The 13,853-nt window shown below is 36.9% G+C and overlaps 1 protein-coding gene across 2 annotated transcripts in view; it reads right to left on the reverse strand.

Moving 5' to 3' along the window:
* The window catches only part of PCNX4 (pecanex 4), a 35,959-nt gene extending 25,231 nt beyond the window's left edge, over positions 1 to 10,728 (reverse strand). Inside the window, exon 1 of one of the 2 annotated variants that reach the window (XM_076003996.1) lies at positions 10,394 to 10,728. In XM_076003996.1, coding sequence (XP_075860111.1) covers positions 10,394 to 10,428 — 35 coding nt within the window. In that variant the 5' untranslated portion in view covers positions 10,429 to 10,728. The remainder of the gene's footprint in view (positions 1 to 10,393) is intronic. The other variant, XM_012785679.3, reaches the window with a different exon arrangement.
* Between the last annotated feature and the right edge of the window lie 3,125 nt (positions 10,729 to 13,853).

Here is a 13,853-nt window from a genome sequence, read left to right on the forward strand (position 1 = left end):
TATTCTTTATTAATTTATCTAGAATGTAATAATTTGGCATTAGACATTAACTCACATTTTAGAATTTTGAGGTCAAAGGAAAGTTCAAGAAGCTTTGAACTCAAATCTGCCAGTAACTTAACTGGTCATTTCCCAGTGAGTTTCTGTTGTTTGTTTTTACATTTTTTTCTCTATTATAAGGGTCAGCAAACTTTTTCTGTAAAGGGCTAGATAGTATTTACTTTTAAGCTTTGTGGATCATATTATGTTACAATTACTCAATTGTGCTGTTATGGCACAAATACAGCCATAAACAATACAATATATAAATGGATGTTAGTGGCTGTGTTCTAGTAAAATTTTTATAGTATTTATCCAAATAGACTGGGAGCCATATTTAGCTTGTGGGCCATAGTTTGCCAATCCCCACTGTATAAAATAAGGGTATGCTCTGTAATTCCCTTGAATTGAAACAGAAATACAAGTGGAAAATAGAAATACTAAGTGTTACTCGTATCACTTAATAATTATAGTAAATTCAGGATTTTCCAATAATTTAAAAAATCAAATCCTGCTAAAATAAGTAGCATTTCAATAAAAATTCACATGGCAGCTTAACATATGGTAGGAAGAACAATGAACTAGAAATTAAAACACTTTACATGCCACAATAGATGCTTATTATTATCAGCTGTGTTACCAAGAGCAAGCAATAATTCATTTTTAAGTCTCTCTGTTGTCAGTTTCAAGAATCTACCGGAACTGGGGAAGCATGAAATAATAACAGGATCTACACATGCTTTAGTTTAGATTATTTTCATTCAAGGCCTATAAAAATCTAAGCATCAAATAACATAGGTTCTCTTCAGTTTAACTTTTCCTTATTCTTTATAGCTTACTCTGAAAAACAGTTGCTTGACACAAGATCAGCCAGCAAAGTATTACCTCAGTGGATCTTATGTTAGGCTAGAGAAGAAAAATCAAATTTCAAGCCATCTTAAAATAGCCTTTCTTCCAGTCAGTTTAAAATAGTCTTTCCACAATTCAGTTCTACCTAAACAGTATCAACCCTAGAGAGATTTGGGGCATCATGAAAGGTTTGGGGGTCATCTTTTAAGAATTAGTACCTTAGAACACCTTTTTGTTACACTATTAGGAAGTTCTTTAAATTGAAAACATCTATCTTCTTATAACTTCCCATCATGGTCTTAATGCTGCATGGAACAAATCACAGCTTTTACTTACATGACAGCCCTGCAAGTACAGTTGGCCATACTTATCTGTGGGCTTTGTATCCATGGATTTGACTAACTATGCAGATAAAAAATATTCAGAAAAAAAACTGCATCTGTACTGAACACGTACAGACTTTTTCCCTTGTCATTCTTCCCTGAGCAATACAGCATAACTATTTACATTGTATTAGGTATCATCAGCAATTAGAGATGATTTAAACTATATGAGAGGATATGCATAGGTTATACACAAATACTACACCATTTTATATCAAGGACTTGAGCATCCTTGGATTTTGATATCCGAGAGAGGTCCTGGAACTTATCTCCCCCAGATATCAAGGGACAACTATACTCATTTTTAAAATAACAGAGCCAAAGGGCCAAATAAAACCTTAGTGGTCCATGGTTCAATCTCAGGGAATGAAAAGACTGCCTCCCTCCCCTCTATGTGAGCTTATCTCCTGCACTGACACCAGGCCCACTGTACTGTATTCTGATATCACTTTCTTATATAAGTAAGGTCACACTGCTGTGGTTGGGGGTAAGCATTCTGATGTCAATTATCTACGAAAGATGCCATTGGACAGGAAAATGAATTTGGCTGATTGGCCTGAGTTTTGAAGTCTGGATGAAATTTCCCCAGGGAGTCAGATAAAAGCTGACCCCTCCTGCTCCATTGAGGCAAGTCAAAAACAAGGTAGGGTGGCTCTCTAGGAAAGGAAGCCAGAAACTGAAGATAGCTTATAAACCAGATTATCTAGCTGCATGTTATCCATATTCATTTCTCTTTTAGTACTTCTGAGTCTTTTGTAAAGTTTAGTTTGAATGTTCTCATCCATTTAGTGAAATACTCTGTGATCATATGCCAAACAGTGGAATATTCTGAAGATGTATTATTCCAGAAACATGGAAAGATGCCCAGAATATACTGAAAAGTAAAAAACTGTTGATTCCATTTGTATCAAAAAACAAAAGAGTACACACATCTGTGTATAGATGGTTGTGTGTAGTTTATATATGTGTAGAGGGTTTCAGAAAGGATACTAAGATCTGTGAATTTTATATATAACATTTGACACCTCTTCAAATTACCAAATACCCTCCAGAACTCTCAACCTCACACTTTGTAAATACATCCTGTGCTTTTTCCTCCTGGGTGCCTCTGCTCATGCCCTCTCCTTTGCCTACGATATCCTTCCTCTCTTCCCTTCCCTAATTGGTAATTTTAGTCAACTTTCAAGACTCGATCTAACCATTTCTGAAAATTTTGCAGAGCAATTTGGCCTAGCTCAGTTTCTTTTCTCTCCATATAGCAAAAACATTGCTTGTTCTATATACTACAGGTTAAGCATCCTAAATCTGAAAATCTGAAATTCAAAATGCTCCATAATTTGAAACTTTTTGTGTGCCAACATGATATTTAAAGGAGATGCTTATTGGGGCATTTCAGATTTTGGATTTGGGATGTTCAACTGGTATAATGCCAACATTCCAAAATCCCAAATCCAAAACACTTCTGGTCCCAAGCATTTTGGATAAAGGATACTCAACCTGTACTCACTGTGAAATATGTATTAACATAAGGCATTTCTTGCAGTAACTTCTTGTATTGTTTGCCTCTTTACATGTTATCATATTTCTTTTCTCTAATAAGTTATTTGTGGGTAGGGGTCAAATCTTGACATTCTCTATTACCCATATTTAGTAAAATACCTTGGCATGGAGACACATGCAGAACATTAATGACATAGCTTAATAAAATGATTAAAGTTGGAGAACATGGTATATTGATGTTTTAAAGGGAAGCTGGGAGTATTTACCATTTTTGAAAACTTCTTGAAGTGTACTATGCTGCACTCAAAACAGTAAGCCCATAAACCGTTTATTCAGTTTTAAAATGTTTGGAAAGTATCTTCATTTATTTTTATTATGGAATAAATAATAGTATCTATTGATAGTATTATTGGCTCAGGGAAGATATGGTCTAGAACAATATATCCCAAAGCAACACAGAAACAGAGATGAGCCTCAGGGAGAATTATGAACAGGTTTCTTTTGTGGAGAAGGAAACGGCTGGATAATTTTAAGATGTCAGAGTCCAATTTTAATTTGTTCTCAGTCTTATCCTATGCTTTAATCTCCTTCATCATCAGGAAAGGGGGAGCCAGCTTAGGGAAGGGCAGAGGTAGAAGAGCAGGCACAGGAGACAAAATAAGACAGAAGCAATGAAGCATTAACTGAGAGCAGACCAAGAAGTAAAAGGAGAATATAAGTTCCTTCAAGAAGGCTAAGAAACATGGGAGAGGACACTGGGATGTTACTTTGAGTTATTTTAATGGGATATTTTAAAAAGGCTGAAGGATACAGGATTATTTCTTCCATAAAATATTTCTTGAAAAGGGGTCTATGGTCAAAGAAGTTTGAGAAATTATACACTAGACTGTTGTCTTGAAGATTCACGATGGATATTAGCAAACTAAAGACTTTGAGACATCTTTGAAATTAAAAAAACACTACTACAAACCTGATTAAAATGTATCATTTGAGTTTTCTGAACTTATTTGACCACGGAATCCATTTTTCCCATGCTACCTAATAATACATCATGTAACAGTGTTTTATGAAAACTATGTTGAGAAATATTGGTCTGGGCTTCCATCGGGACTTTAAAGATTGAGCTTAACCAAGGAGAAATGAAAGGGTATGCCAGTCAAGGAGAAATGTCATGAAAAAAGGTACACGATAAAAAAATTATGAGGGAAATCTGACAGGTAGCAAGTATATCAGACATAAAGGCTGATTTAAAGTATGGGTGTTTTTCTCTGATTTCTTTTTAGGATAAAGGAGGATGATATAATGGATATTAGCAATTCATTAAGGAACTATAAAGACAAAAATTATGATAAACTAGTACCATTTGACTTTTAATTTTAATTGCAGATCCTGGAATATTTAAAAATATTTAAGAATTTAGAAATATTTTCTTTTTAGGAGGCAACAGTTACATTTATATAGAGAAATCTTCTATATGCTAACCTGAATTACTAGCACAGAAAATAAAGTCAGAATAACTAAAACTTACTCCCTGAGTGAGAATTTGGCATACAATTGTGAAAGACTGTTAATTCCCGGAAGGGCTGATGCATATATATGGCTGCTACTGACATGTTCAAATGAAAAATGGCTCAAGAGTTAGGAAAAAAAAAAGCCGAGAAAAGAGAACTTAAGGGATGAAGATGGCATGACAACACTGATTTAGACCATATGCTTTCTTCATATGCTACTCTGAAACTGGACCAATAAAAAAAACCACAGAAATGTTGCTTTATTTGGAATCTGAGTCATATTTCTTACACATTACTCACAAGGATAAGAAACAGATATCACTTTGGCAATCTACTGGAAGGGAATTCTTAGTTCTCAAACTTTAACTTGTCAATCATACATGATACCAGACTAAAAATTCCTTAAAAGAAAAAAATAACAAAAAGTGGCAAATTTTTTTAGATTACATTAAATATATAGTTCTCCAAGTTCAACAACAATAACAAAAAATCCTGGAAATAGAAGCTTTAGCAATGGTCATATTTTATTTAGTAAATATTACTTTTAAAAAATCTATCACATTTTTATTGATGGATTTCATTCATTGACTCTTTCCTTTTTACTGTTCTATTGGATTTTATATTTTATTGTGGGAAGAACAATGAGGTCTACCCTCAATAAATTTTAAGTGTACAATAAACTATAGGTACAATGTTGTAAAGCATATCTCTAGAACTTACTCATCTTCTTTAACTAAAACTTTATACCCATTGAATAGCAAATCCCCATTTCCCCGACCCCTAACCACTACCATTCTACTTTCTGCTTCTCTGAGTCTATTTTAGATACCTCACATAAGTGAAATTGGGTATTAACATATTAACTGCCATGTGAGTTGTATTTGACCCATGCTAGTTTTGAGCCCAGGGCTTCATGAAGCATATGTAACTCACAAATCTCCTTACCTTTACACTTATGAACTATTTTTCAAGTTGCATATAACTCACACACAGAAAACAATAAAAAAACAAATTTTTCATTAATTTAGAAAGGATGATTTTGTTTTGGAAGTTTTTATTCTATTTTTGTAATAAAACAGTGTGGCCCCAGGGCGAAAAAATTCTTTGCTAGTGTGGCAGTCAATGTGTTAAATAGTATTTGTCCTTCTGTGACTGGCTTACTTCACTTACCATAATGTCTTTAAGGTTCATCTATGTTGTCACATATGGCAGGATTTCCTTTTTTAATGCTTAATAATATTCTGTTGTATGTATATGCTACATTTTCTTTAACCACTCATCTGTTGATGGACACTTAGGTTGTTCCCACATCTTGGCTATAGTGAATAATGCTGCAATGAACATGGGGAGGTGGGTAAATGCTGTTTCTAAATCTTGATTTCAATTCTTTTGGATAAATATCCAGAAGTAGGATTGCTGGATCATATAGCAGTTCTTTTTATTTTTTTGAAGAACCTCCATACTGTTTTGCATAGCAGGTACACCATTTTGTATTCTAACCCACAGCACACAAGGGTTCCAATTTTTCCATATCTTTGCCAAAATTTATTTTTTAACAATAGCCATCCTAACAGGTGAGGTGATACTGAACCCACACATATTTATTGAGTGCTTCTGCACTGAGGTATTTGCCTCAATTGTATTTATGTTGTACTTTCGGGAGACTTACTGTCTTCTAAAATTAGGTTATTAAGTATGGAATGTTTGATTTCCTTAAATTTGACAGCTGATATTTCTAACATTTCACTTTGACACTTCTTGAAGTTTGTTTTTTTTTTATTGTGAAGGTACATCCTCCTTCTTTCTAATGCACATTTGTCTTGTGATTATCTTTCAAATTATTTTTAGAGCAATTTTTGTGAAAGCATGGATAAATAAAAAATTTGTGTTATTTTGGAATGTGAGTTCCGTCTTGGAACAAATGCAGCACAGACAGCTTGAAACATCAATGAAGTGTTTGGGAAGGATGTGGCTAATGAACACCCAGCCAAAGGAGCAAGAGAGAGGAGGGAATGCCAGGATCTTTTTAAACAACCACCTGTGGTGTGAACAAATACAGTAAGAATTAACTCATTACCTCAAGGAGGCCACGAAGCCATTCATGAGGGATCTGCCCTCAAGACCCAAACACCTTACACTTGGCCCCACCTCCAACATTTGGAGATTGAATTTCAACATGAGATTTGGAGGGGTAAACATCCAAACTATATTAAGTGATCATTTTTCTAATTTGTAAGAATTTTTTATGTGAAAGGCATTAACTCTTTGACATATGTTACAATCTTTTTATTTTCTATGTTACCTTATTCTTAAAGCACTTTTGAAAGATGTTAGTGAAGATTAAAGATTACATTTTGATATCTGTTAATATAGGCCAAATGTGTTACCCCCTTCCTTTGATAGAGAAATAAATGATAAATCAGTACTTTCCACAAATTTAAAGTTTTTAATAACTTTTGGGTACCAACAATGTGCTAGGTGATGGTAATAAGGCTGCTCTCTGACCCAAAGGAGGTAACAATCCAATAGAGATCATTTTCCCCTCAAATAACTGCTTTTGTTAGAAGCAACTCTGGAATTCTTTTAATTCTCATTATCGAGAAAAGAAGCAGGAAAACAGAAAGTTAATTTTAAAATAACCTAAAACTATTAAACACAATTAAACTTGTCAATAAAAACTAATTCCTGCTTATGTTTTAAAATGAGGCTGGACACGGTCACCATGCCTGTAATCCCAGCACTTTGGGAGGCCAAGGTGGGAGGATCACTTAAGGCCAGGAGTTTTGCCTGGGCAATATATAAAGAGCCTGTTTCTAAAAAAAAAAAGAAAAAAAATTAGGCCTGATGGTACATGCCTATAATCCTAGCTACTACAGAGGCTGAGGCAGGAGGCTCACGTAAGCCAACAGTTTGAGGCTACAGTGAGCTATGATGATGCCACTGCACTTCAGCCTGGGCAACAGAGTAAGACTCTGTCTCTAAAAATAAAGAAAGAAAAAAACCAACTAGTCTACAATCTAAGTATTCAAAAAGCATAATATTGAACAACTTAAGTCTGAGTTGCTCTGGATAAAAACCACCTGTTACTATCAGAGCAGGTCTAAAAAGTATGCCATGTGAATTTTTTGATAGCCCAGTACTAACTATTGAGGGTACAAGTAGAAATCCAGAGATGCAAATATAGCTAACACTATACTTCTGAAAATCTCTATGGAATCTTAACTGAATGCCATGCCATTAACAAACAGTTATAATTCTTGAGCCTTTTGAAAAACATCTGATGCTTACACATAAATTATATACTTCATGCTTTGGTTTACAAATTATGTGGTAAGCACCCTCATCTTCCCACCAGTGAAAGGAAAATCTACCCAAGCTACCTGAAAAGAAAATCTTAAAAAGAAGAAACAAGCACATTAACATCTTTTTGGATCTACAAAATGGTATTCATTCAAGTTCACAGGAATTGGTTTGTAGAGAAAACTATGACTGGTTGGGAAGTATGCCTGGATTGCTGATAGGATCTATACTACAGGTATTGGCAATGTTTTACAAGTGAAATGATGAATTGTTGGTTCAACACCAGAATATGAATTGACAGCATTCAATTACTCATGGAAAAGTAAAATGGTAGGAAATAGCTGAAGATCATATCAAAGCATTATAAATGTATCACAGGGCCAGCCAATACTTCTGTTTCTATTCCAACCTACCATTTCCATACCTCACACACCTTTCCCACTATAAACTCAATTGGCGAGTTTCTTTCAAAATCAAGTATCAGGTGAATGTCTTCTGTAACTCACATGAATTACTAGAAATAAATCAATTTATTTAACTGAAAAGATTGAGAAACAGTGATATTAAGTGACTTAACTAAGATACAATGTCAGTGGTGGTAGAATGAGTTTTTGAGTCACACCAAGATATTGCCAAATGAAAGGGAATTTTATTTTGAGGCTAGAGAACTAGAAGGATAATTTGAGAGAAAAGGGTCTTCAGGAAAAGATAGGTCTGAGAGGAGTCTACAAAATGAGAAGCTTTTGATAGCTAAGCCAGCTAGAAGTGATTGGCACCTAGTACTCTTTGATAAGACAAGTGGGAAAGTGTTTAAAGGAAAAGTCAACACCACAAAGTGAAAACAACCTAGAGAGTGGGAGAAAATTTTACAAATCACATATAAGAAACCTGTATCTAGAGTTTTTGCCCGTTTGTTTTTTTACTTCAAAATAAGATATGTGCAGTATGCATAGGAATTTGTTCATAGTTTTTTTTAAACTATAGTCTGGCCCTCCAACGGTCTGAGGGACAGTGAACTGGCCCCCTGTTTAAAAAGTTTGAGGACCCTTGATCTAGAATATATAAGGAACTCTTACAATTAGATAACAAAAAATCAAATAATCCAGTATGTTTAAAATGAGAAAAAGATCTGAATAAACATTTCTCCAAGCATAATATACAAGTGGCCAATAGGCACAAGAAATGATACTCAACATCATTACTCATTAGGGAAACGCAAACCAAAACCACAATGAGATACCATTTCAAACCCCCTTGACTGGCTAAAATAAAAAAGACAGACAATAAAAAGTATTGGTGAGGTTGTGGAGAAATTAGAACCTTCAAACATATGGTGGGAATGTAAAATGGTACAGCTGCTTTGGAAAACACTCTGGCAGTTCCTCAAATGGCTAAATAAACCTAGAGTTACCAAATGACCCAGCAATTCCACTCTTGGGTATACACCCAAGAGAAACAGAAATATATGTCTACACAAGAATTTGTACATGAATTTCACAGCAGAAGTATTCATAGCCAAAAAATGTAAACAACCCAAATGTCCACCTATATATGGATAAATAAAATGTGGTATACCCACATAATGAAATATTAGGCTATAAACAAGAATGAATACTGACATATACCACATAGATGAACCTTGAAAACATTATGCTAGTGAAAGCAGCCAATCACAAAAGGCCACATATTGTATGATTCCATTCATACAAAATTTCCAGAATAAGTAAATCTATAGGGACATAAAATAGATTAGTGGTTGCTTAGGGTTTATGGGGGTAGAGATAATGGGGGGAGGGTAACAGCTAAAAGGTTTAGACTTTCTTTCTGGGGTGAAAATGTTTTAAAATTGGTTGTAGTAATGGTTGCGCAATTCTGTGAATATACTAAAAACCAATGAATTGTACACTTTAAATGGATGAATTGCATGGAATGTGGAAGATATTTTAATAAAGCTCTCAGAAAGGAAAAGTTTCCCTAACTGGTATTTTCTGCAGCAGTTAATAACTAGTAGGCAGTTATTTAAGTAAGAAACTTAGGAGTAGCCAACAGGTGTTCCAACAGTTAAATTACTAAAATGGCAATATCTGAACTGAATGCTACAATAAAGATTTGGGGATTTGGTGTGGCAGTGGATATCATTACAGTCATGATGGTCTTTGCCCTAATTGCAGGAATGATTTAACGAAGAAAACAAACACCTAATAACAGTGAAAAAATAAATGAAAAATGATGGGTACAGAGCAGATAATTCGGAGGCAAGACAAATAACTTAACGATTGGCTAGACTTTATTGAAGTAAATTCTGGTCCTTGACAAGGTATTGTGGAGAGAGAGTGTAGATCAGTAGATCAGTGGAGAAGGCGCAATTCATGTTGGGGGGCGGGGGGGGGTGGGGAGACATGAGTTGAACGATTTGAGGCAAAGGGGGTTAGTTGGAGATAAGGCGAGAAAGAGTGCAGTGCAGGGACGTAGTTGATAATTTTATTAGGGTAACATGGCTATGTCTTAATCAAGGGTCAAAGGGCTATTTTCCATTTCGTAAGGGTCTCTTAGAAACAAAATGCTACAACTCAACAGGCTAAAGTAGTCTTTCGAAGGAAACTTAAAATCACATCGGATTACTAACTCTAACGACTGAGTTCACTTTCCGTCTTAAAAAAATGCAATAATCGCACTTAAAGGTTTTATAAGGAATAACAAAAAATTCGTATCTTGTGGCAATGAAAGCTGCAAGAACGACATGGCTATGCACAGGCTTGGAAATTAAGGCGCCGACGAAGTCCCCAGGGGGCGCCGGGGATCGAAACATACCTCATCACCCGAGGGAGGAGGAGACGCGAAGGCATCCCGGGGACTGCATTTTTGCAAGTAAACCCGGGTTAGGCCCTCCCGCTGGGAGGCTGGCTGCGACCAGAACGTGAACGCAGAGAAGCTGCGGCAGTCGAACAACCAGATCACCGCGGTCCCTCACAGGCCCGCCGCGGGTTTCCATGGCTAACGTCAACTCCGGCTGACGCCACCCAGAGCAGAGCAGTACGCGCGCGCTCAGGGGTGGGGCGGGGCGCCCGGCTCGCCCCGCCCCCGGCCTGCGCTCACTCCCCAGGCGGGCCCTGCCCTACGGCCGGCCAGGCCAGGCGGAGGCGGGGAAGTGGCGCACGTCCTTAGTCCTTGGTCTACGCCTATGCTCGCCAGGCGAGCGGTCGTGGGAGTCCTGCCTGCTCTGGCTCCGCCCTGGGCCTGGGGGCGGCATCCACCGTGGAAACAAGCATCGCAGTACCAGCCCTGAACTTTCACCCGGGCCGTGCCCCTCTGCGCAAGAGCGTCGTTGCCCTGGTGACGTGAAGTTCTTCCGCTGGATCGTGCTCACCGAGCTGATAGACTTGCGTCCGCCATTTTGCGAATGTCCGGTCACCTGATGTCGGGTGGAGTAGTCTGTCGGCCTGCTCAAGGGTGTAGTAGGACTCCAACCGCTAGCGTCTCGTCTCGCGGTTTCCTTTAACGACATCCACACTCTGGCCGTCACCACCCATCACACCGACGGTAATGAATGTTTTTAAGTGATACTTCATGCGCCCTGTTTGGCTTGGAAGATTTGGAACTGCGTACACGTGCTTGCTACCGCCCCTTTCTTGCATTTTTCCCCCCATGAGTGGATTTGTAGCTACTTTTTTAACATACAAGGAACCAAAACGCCCATCATAGAAATGTCAATTAATAAGGCGAAATTCTCGTATTCCAGTAAAAGCGGTGTGGCTTTTATTGCGGCGTTAATTTCAGACCGAGAAATTTTCAAAGGCTGGCCACAAAAACCTCAATAATGACAGTTAAAAAGTTATCCGTGTGCCCAGTGCCCACCTCCTCCATTTTCCACGAAATTTGGTTTCCCCCATAAATTCTGTACACTTTACAGATTGCCAGTTGGGAATCCTCAAGGCGGGCCCTGAGAGTTTTAGCAATGATTGACCTACACTGATTTAGAGGTTTTCTGCCTGATTGATAACCTAGCAGTTCTGCACACCTGGGACTCCTAAGTGGCTTGAGGACTGTCTCGTTTGGATCTCCTCACCTCAAAACTACAAAAGTGGCCTTCCCCCTCCCCGGCTGATGATGGTGCCTTAATTTAAGCATTTAGGTTTTCAAGTAATAATGGAAAAAAAATTATTGTGTTATTGTTAAAGCCAAGGTTTTATTTTTTAAAAAATAAATACATATAATGCTGTTCGGAGGATAAACATACTTCATTGAAAGCAGGTGGAAGAAAACCCTGTGTAGTATCAGTGATGTGCGTAATTTGTCTTTAAGGACACAGTTTGCAGATAGAACCTTTCCTAGTTCTGTGTCCTCACAATTAGATTATAGGAAAATGTGCTTTTGGTCCATCCATAATATTTCCCACTCAAGCTCACTCATCATGGGTCAGAGTACTACATTCAGCGTCTTTGAATCATCAGTTACTGCTAAGAAGTCTGACTACACTGTGACTAAGAGTAGAGGCTCCAGAGTCAGGAAGCCTGGGCTGAAACCCTGACACCACTTTTGACTATTTGTGGGGTTACCTCATTTCTCCTGTGCTCAGTTACCTCACCATATCTCCTATCTGGTAAAATAAAACTGATAATAGAACTTAGCCCACAGAAAGTTACGTAGATTGGAATAAATCTACATATGTGTAAATCACATAGTAACTGACACAGCTTAAGTGCTTAGTATGGATGAACTATTATCTTTATGCAGGGAGGCTGTATTTATAATGCCCATTTTTCTTACCGGCAATATGTGAGTATGTGTGACCCAAACAGAATTAACATTTTTATTGTTAAAAAACCTGCTGTTGGTTATTTGGTTTCTTTGTTTTTTTAAAATATATTTGAACATGGCATTTACTTAGATAACATTAGTAAAGCTTATGGTACAAGGCCTTTGGTTATTATCTGTGTATAAAATATTCAACATTTTTGAAAAAGTGAATGGAATTGTGGTTCCTATTTGTCAGGAAGCACACCAATTGCTTCAAAGTCAAATAAAACACAATGCTTAAGGAATTTACCAAAATATAACTTGGACATCAAGGATGTAATTTGGACAATAAGGACATAGTAAGTATGGAGTGTGTGATAAACAGGTACTGAGCTATAGAAACAGAAGTGGGACACAAGTGATTCTGGGGAAATTAAGGGTGGCTGCAATCTGGTTTCCAAGGACAAGTAGAAGATAAATGGGTGAAAATATGGGAGAGGAGGTATTTTGGATAGGAGAACATTCATTCATTCATTTAACAAATATTTAAAGCATATATAGAATCAGGTGCTTTGTGTATCTCATTTAATCTTAACCTTATGACAGCTTATTGTTAGTCTCGTTAAAAATATAAGGCATCTGAGCTTCAGAAAAGTGAAATAAATGATGAGATCTGGAGTTAAGCCCTTATCTCTGTCCAAGATTTGTATATTTTTTCTACCTTGCTGATTCATGTAAAATGAAACAGATTGTGAAGAATCTGGAGCTGCTGCTTCAACCAGAGAAAATATTTAGCCACACATTATCATGACACATGTTTCTGTGTAATGGTTATGCCTATTTTCACTTCATACTTCAGTTACTTCTTTTGCTAAAAAGCAAAAAACAATAAATAAAAAAACAAAACACAGAAAACACACCATGAAACTTACACTCTGCCCCACTGCCTAGAGACCACTGGCTGGGGAGCTCTGAAAATAATGCAAAGCTGCAACACAAAGTATGATGAGTGAAATCAGGCTTGGTGTCCATAGTTTCAGGTACCTTAAAATAAATAAGCATAGGAGGAAGAATAGTTTTGGAAAGAAAGATAATGATTTCATGTGTTTGAGAAGCTGGTGTAATATTTAGGTGGATATGTCCCGTTAGAAATAAATGATTGGACCTTGGGAGAGAGGTCAAGACAGAGATTTGGGAGTATTCTGTACTTCAACAACAACAACAGCAAAAACAAACAAACAAAAAAACAGTTGATGTCATAAGATTGAAAGAGAATGCCAAACTTTAGATCTTATGGGGCAAGAAGAAAACCAAAGAAGAAAACTGTCGGAAAAGAATTAAGAGACTATAAAATAAGATGATCAATTTCTTATATGGCTTGTTGAAATCTATCTCATTGCTTTATGTCACAGATCATTATATGCATATAAAAACAGATATGAATGAGCATGTGGTAGGTAGATAATTTTAGAATGTCTTAGCTTGTTCACAGCATGTTGGTTGAGTGACACTGAGTTGTGAGAATATTAAAGAC

The sequence above is a fragment of the Microcebus murinus genome, chromosome 6, assembly GCF_040939455.1.
Source record: "Microcebus murinus isolate Inina chromosome 6, M.murinus_Inina_mat1.0, whole genome shotgun sequence".
NCBI classification, from domain to species: domain Eukaryota; kingdom Metazoa; phylum Chordata; class Mammalia; order Primates; family Cheirogaleidae; genus Microcebus; species Microcebus murinus.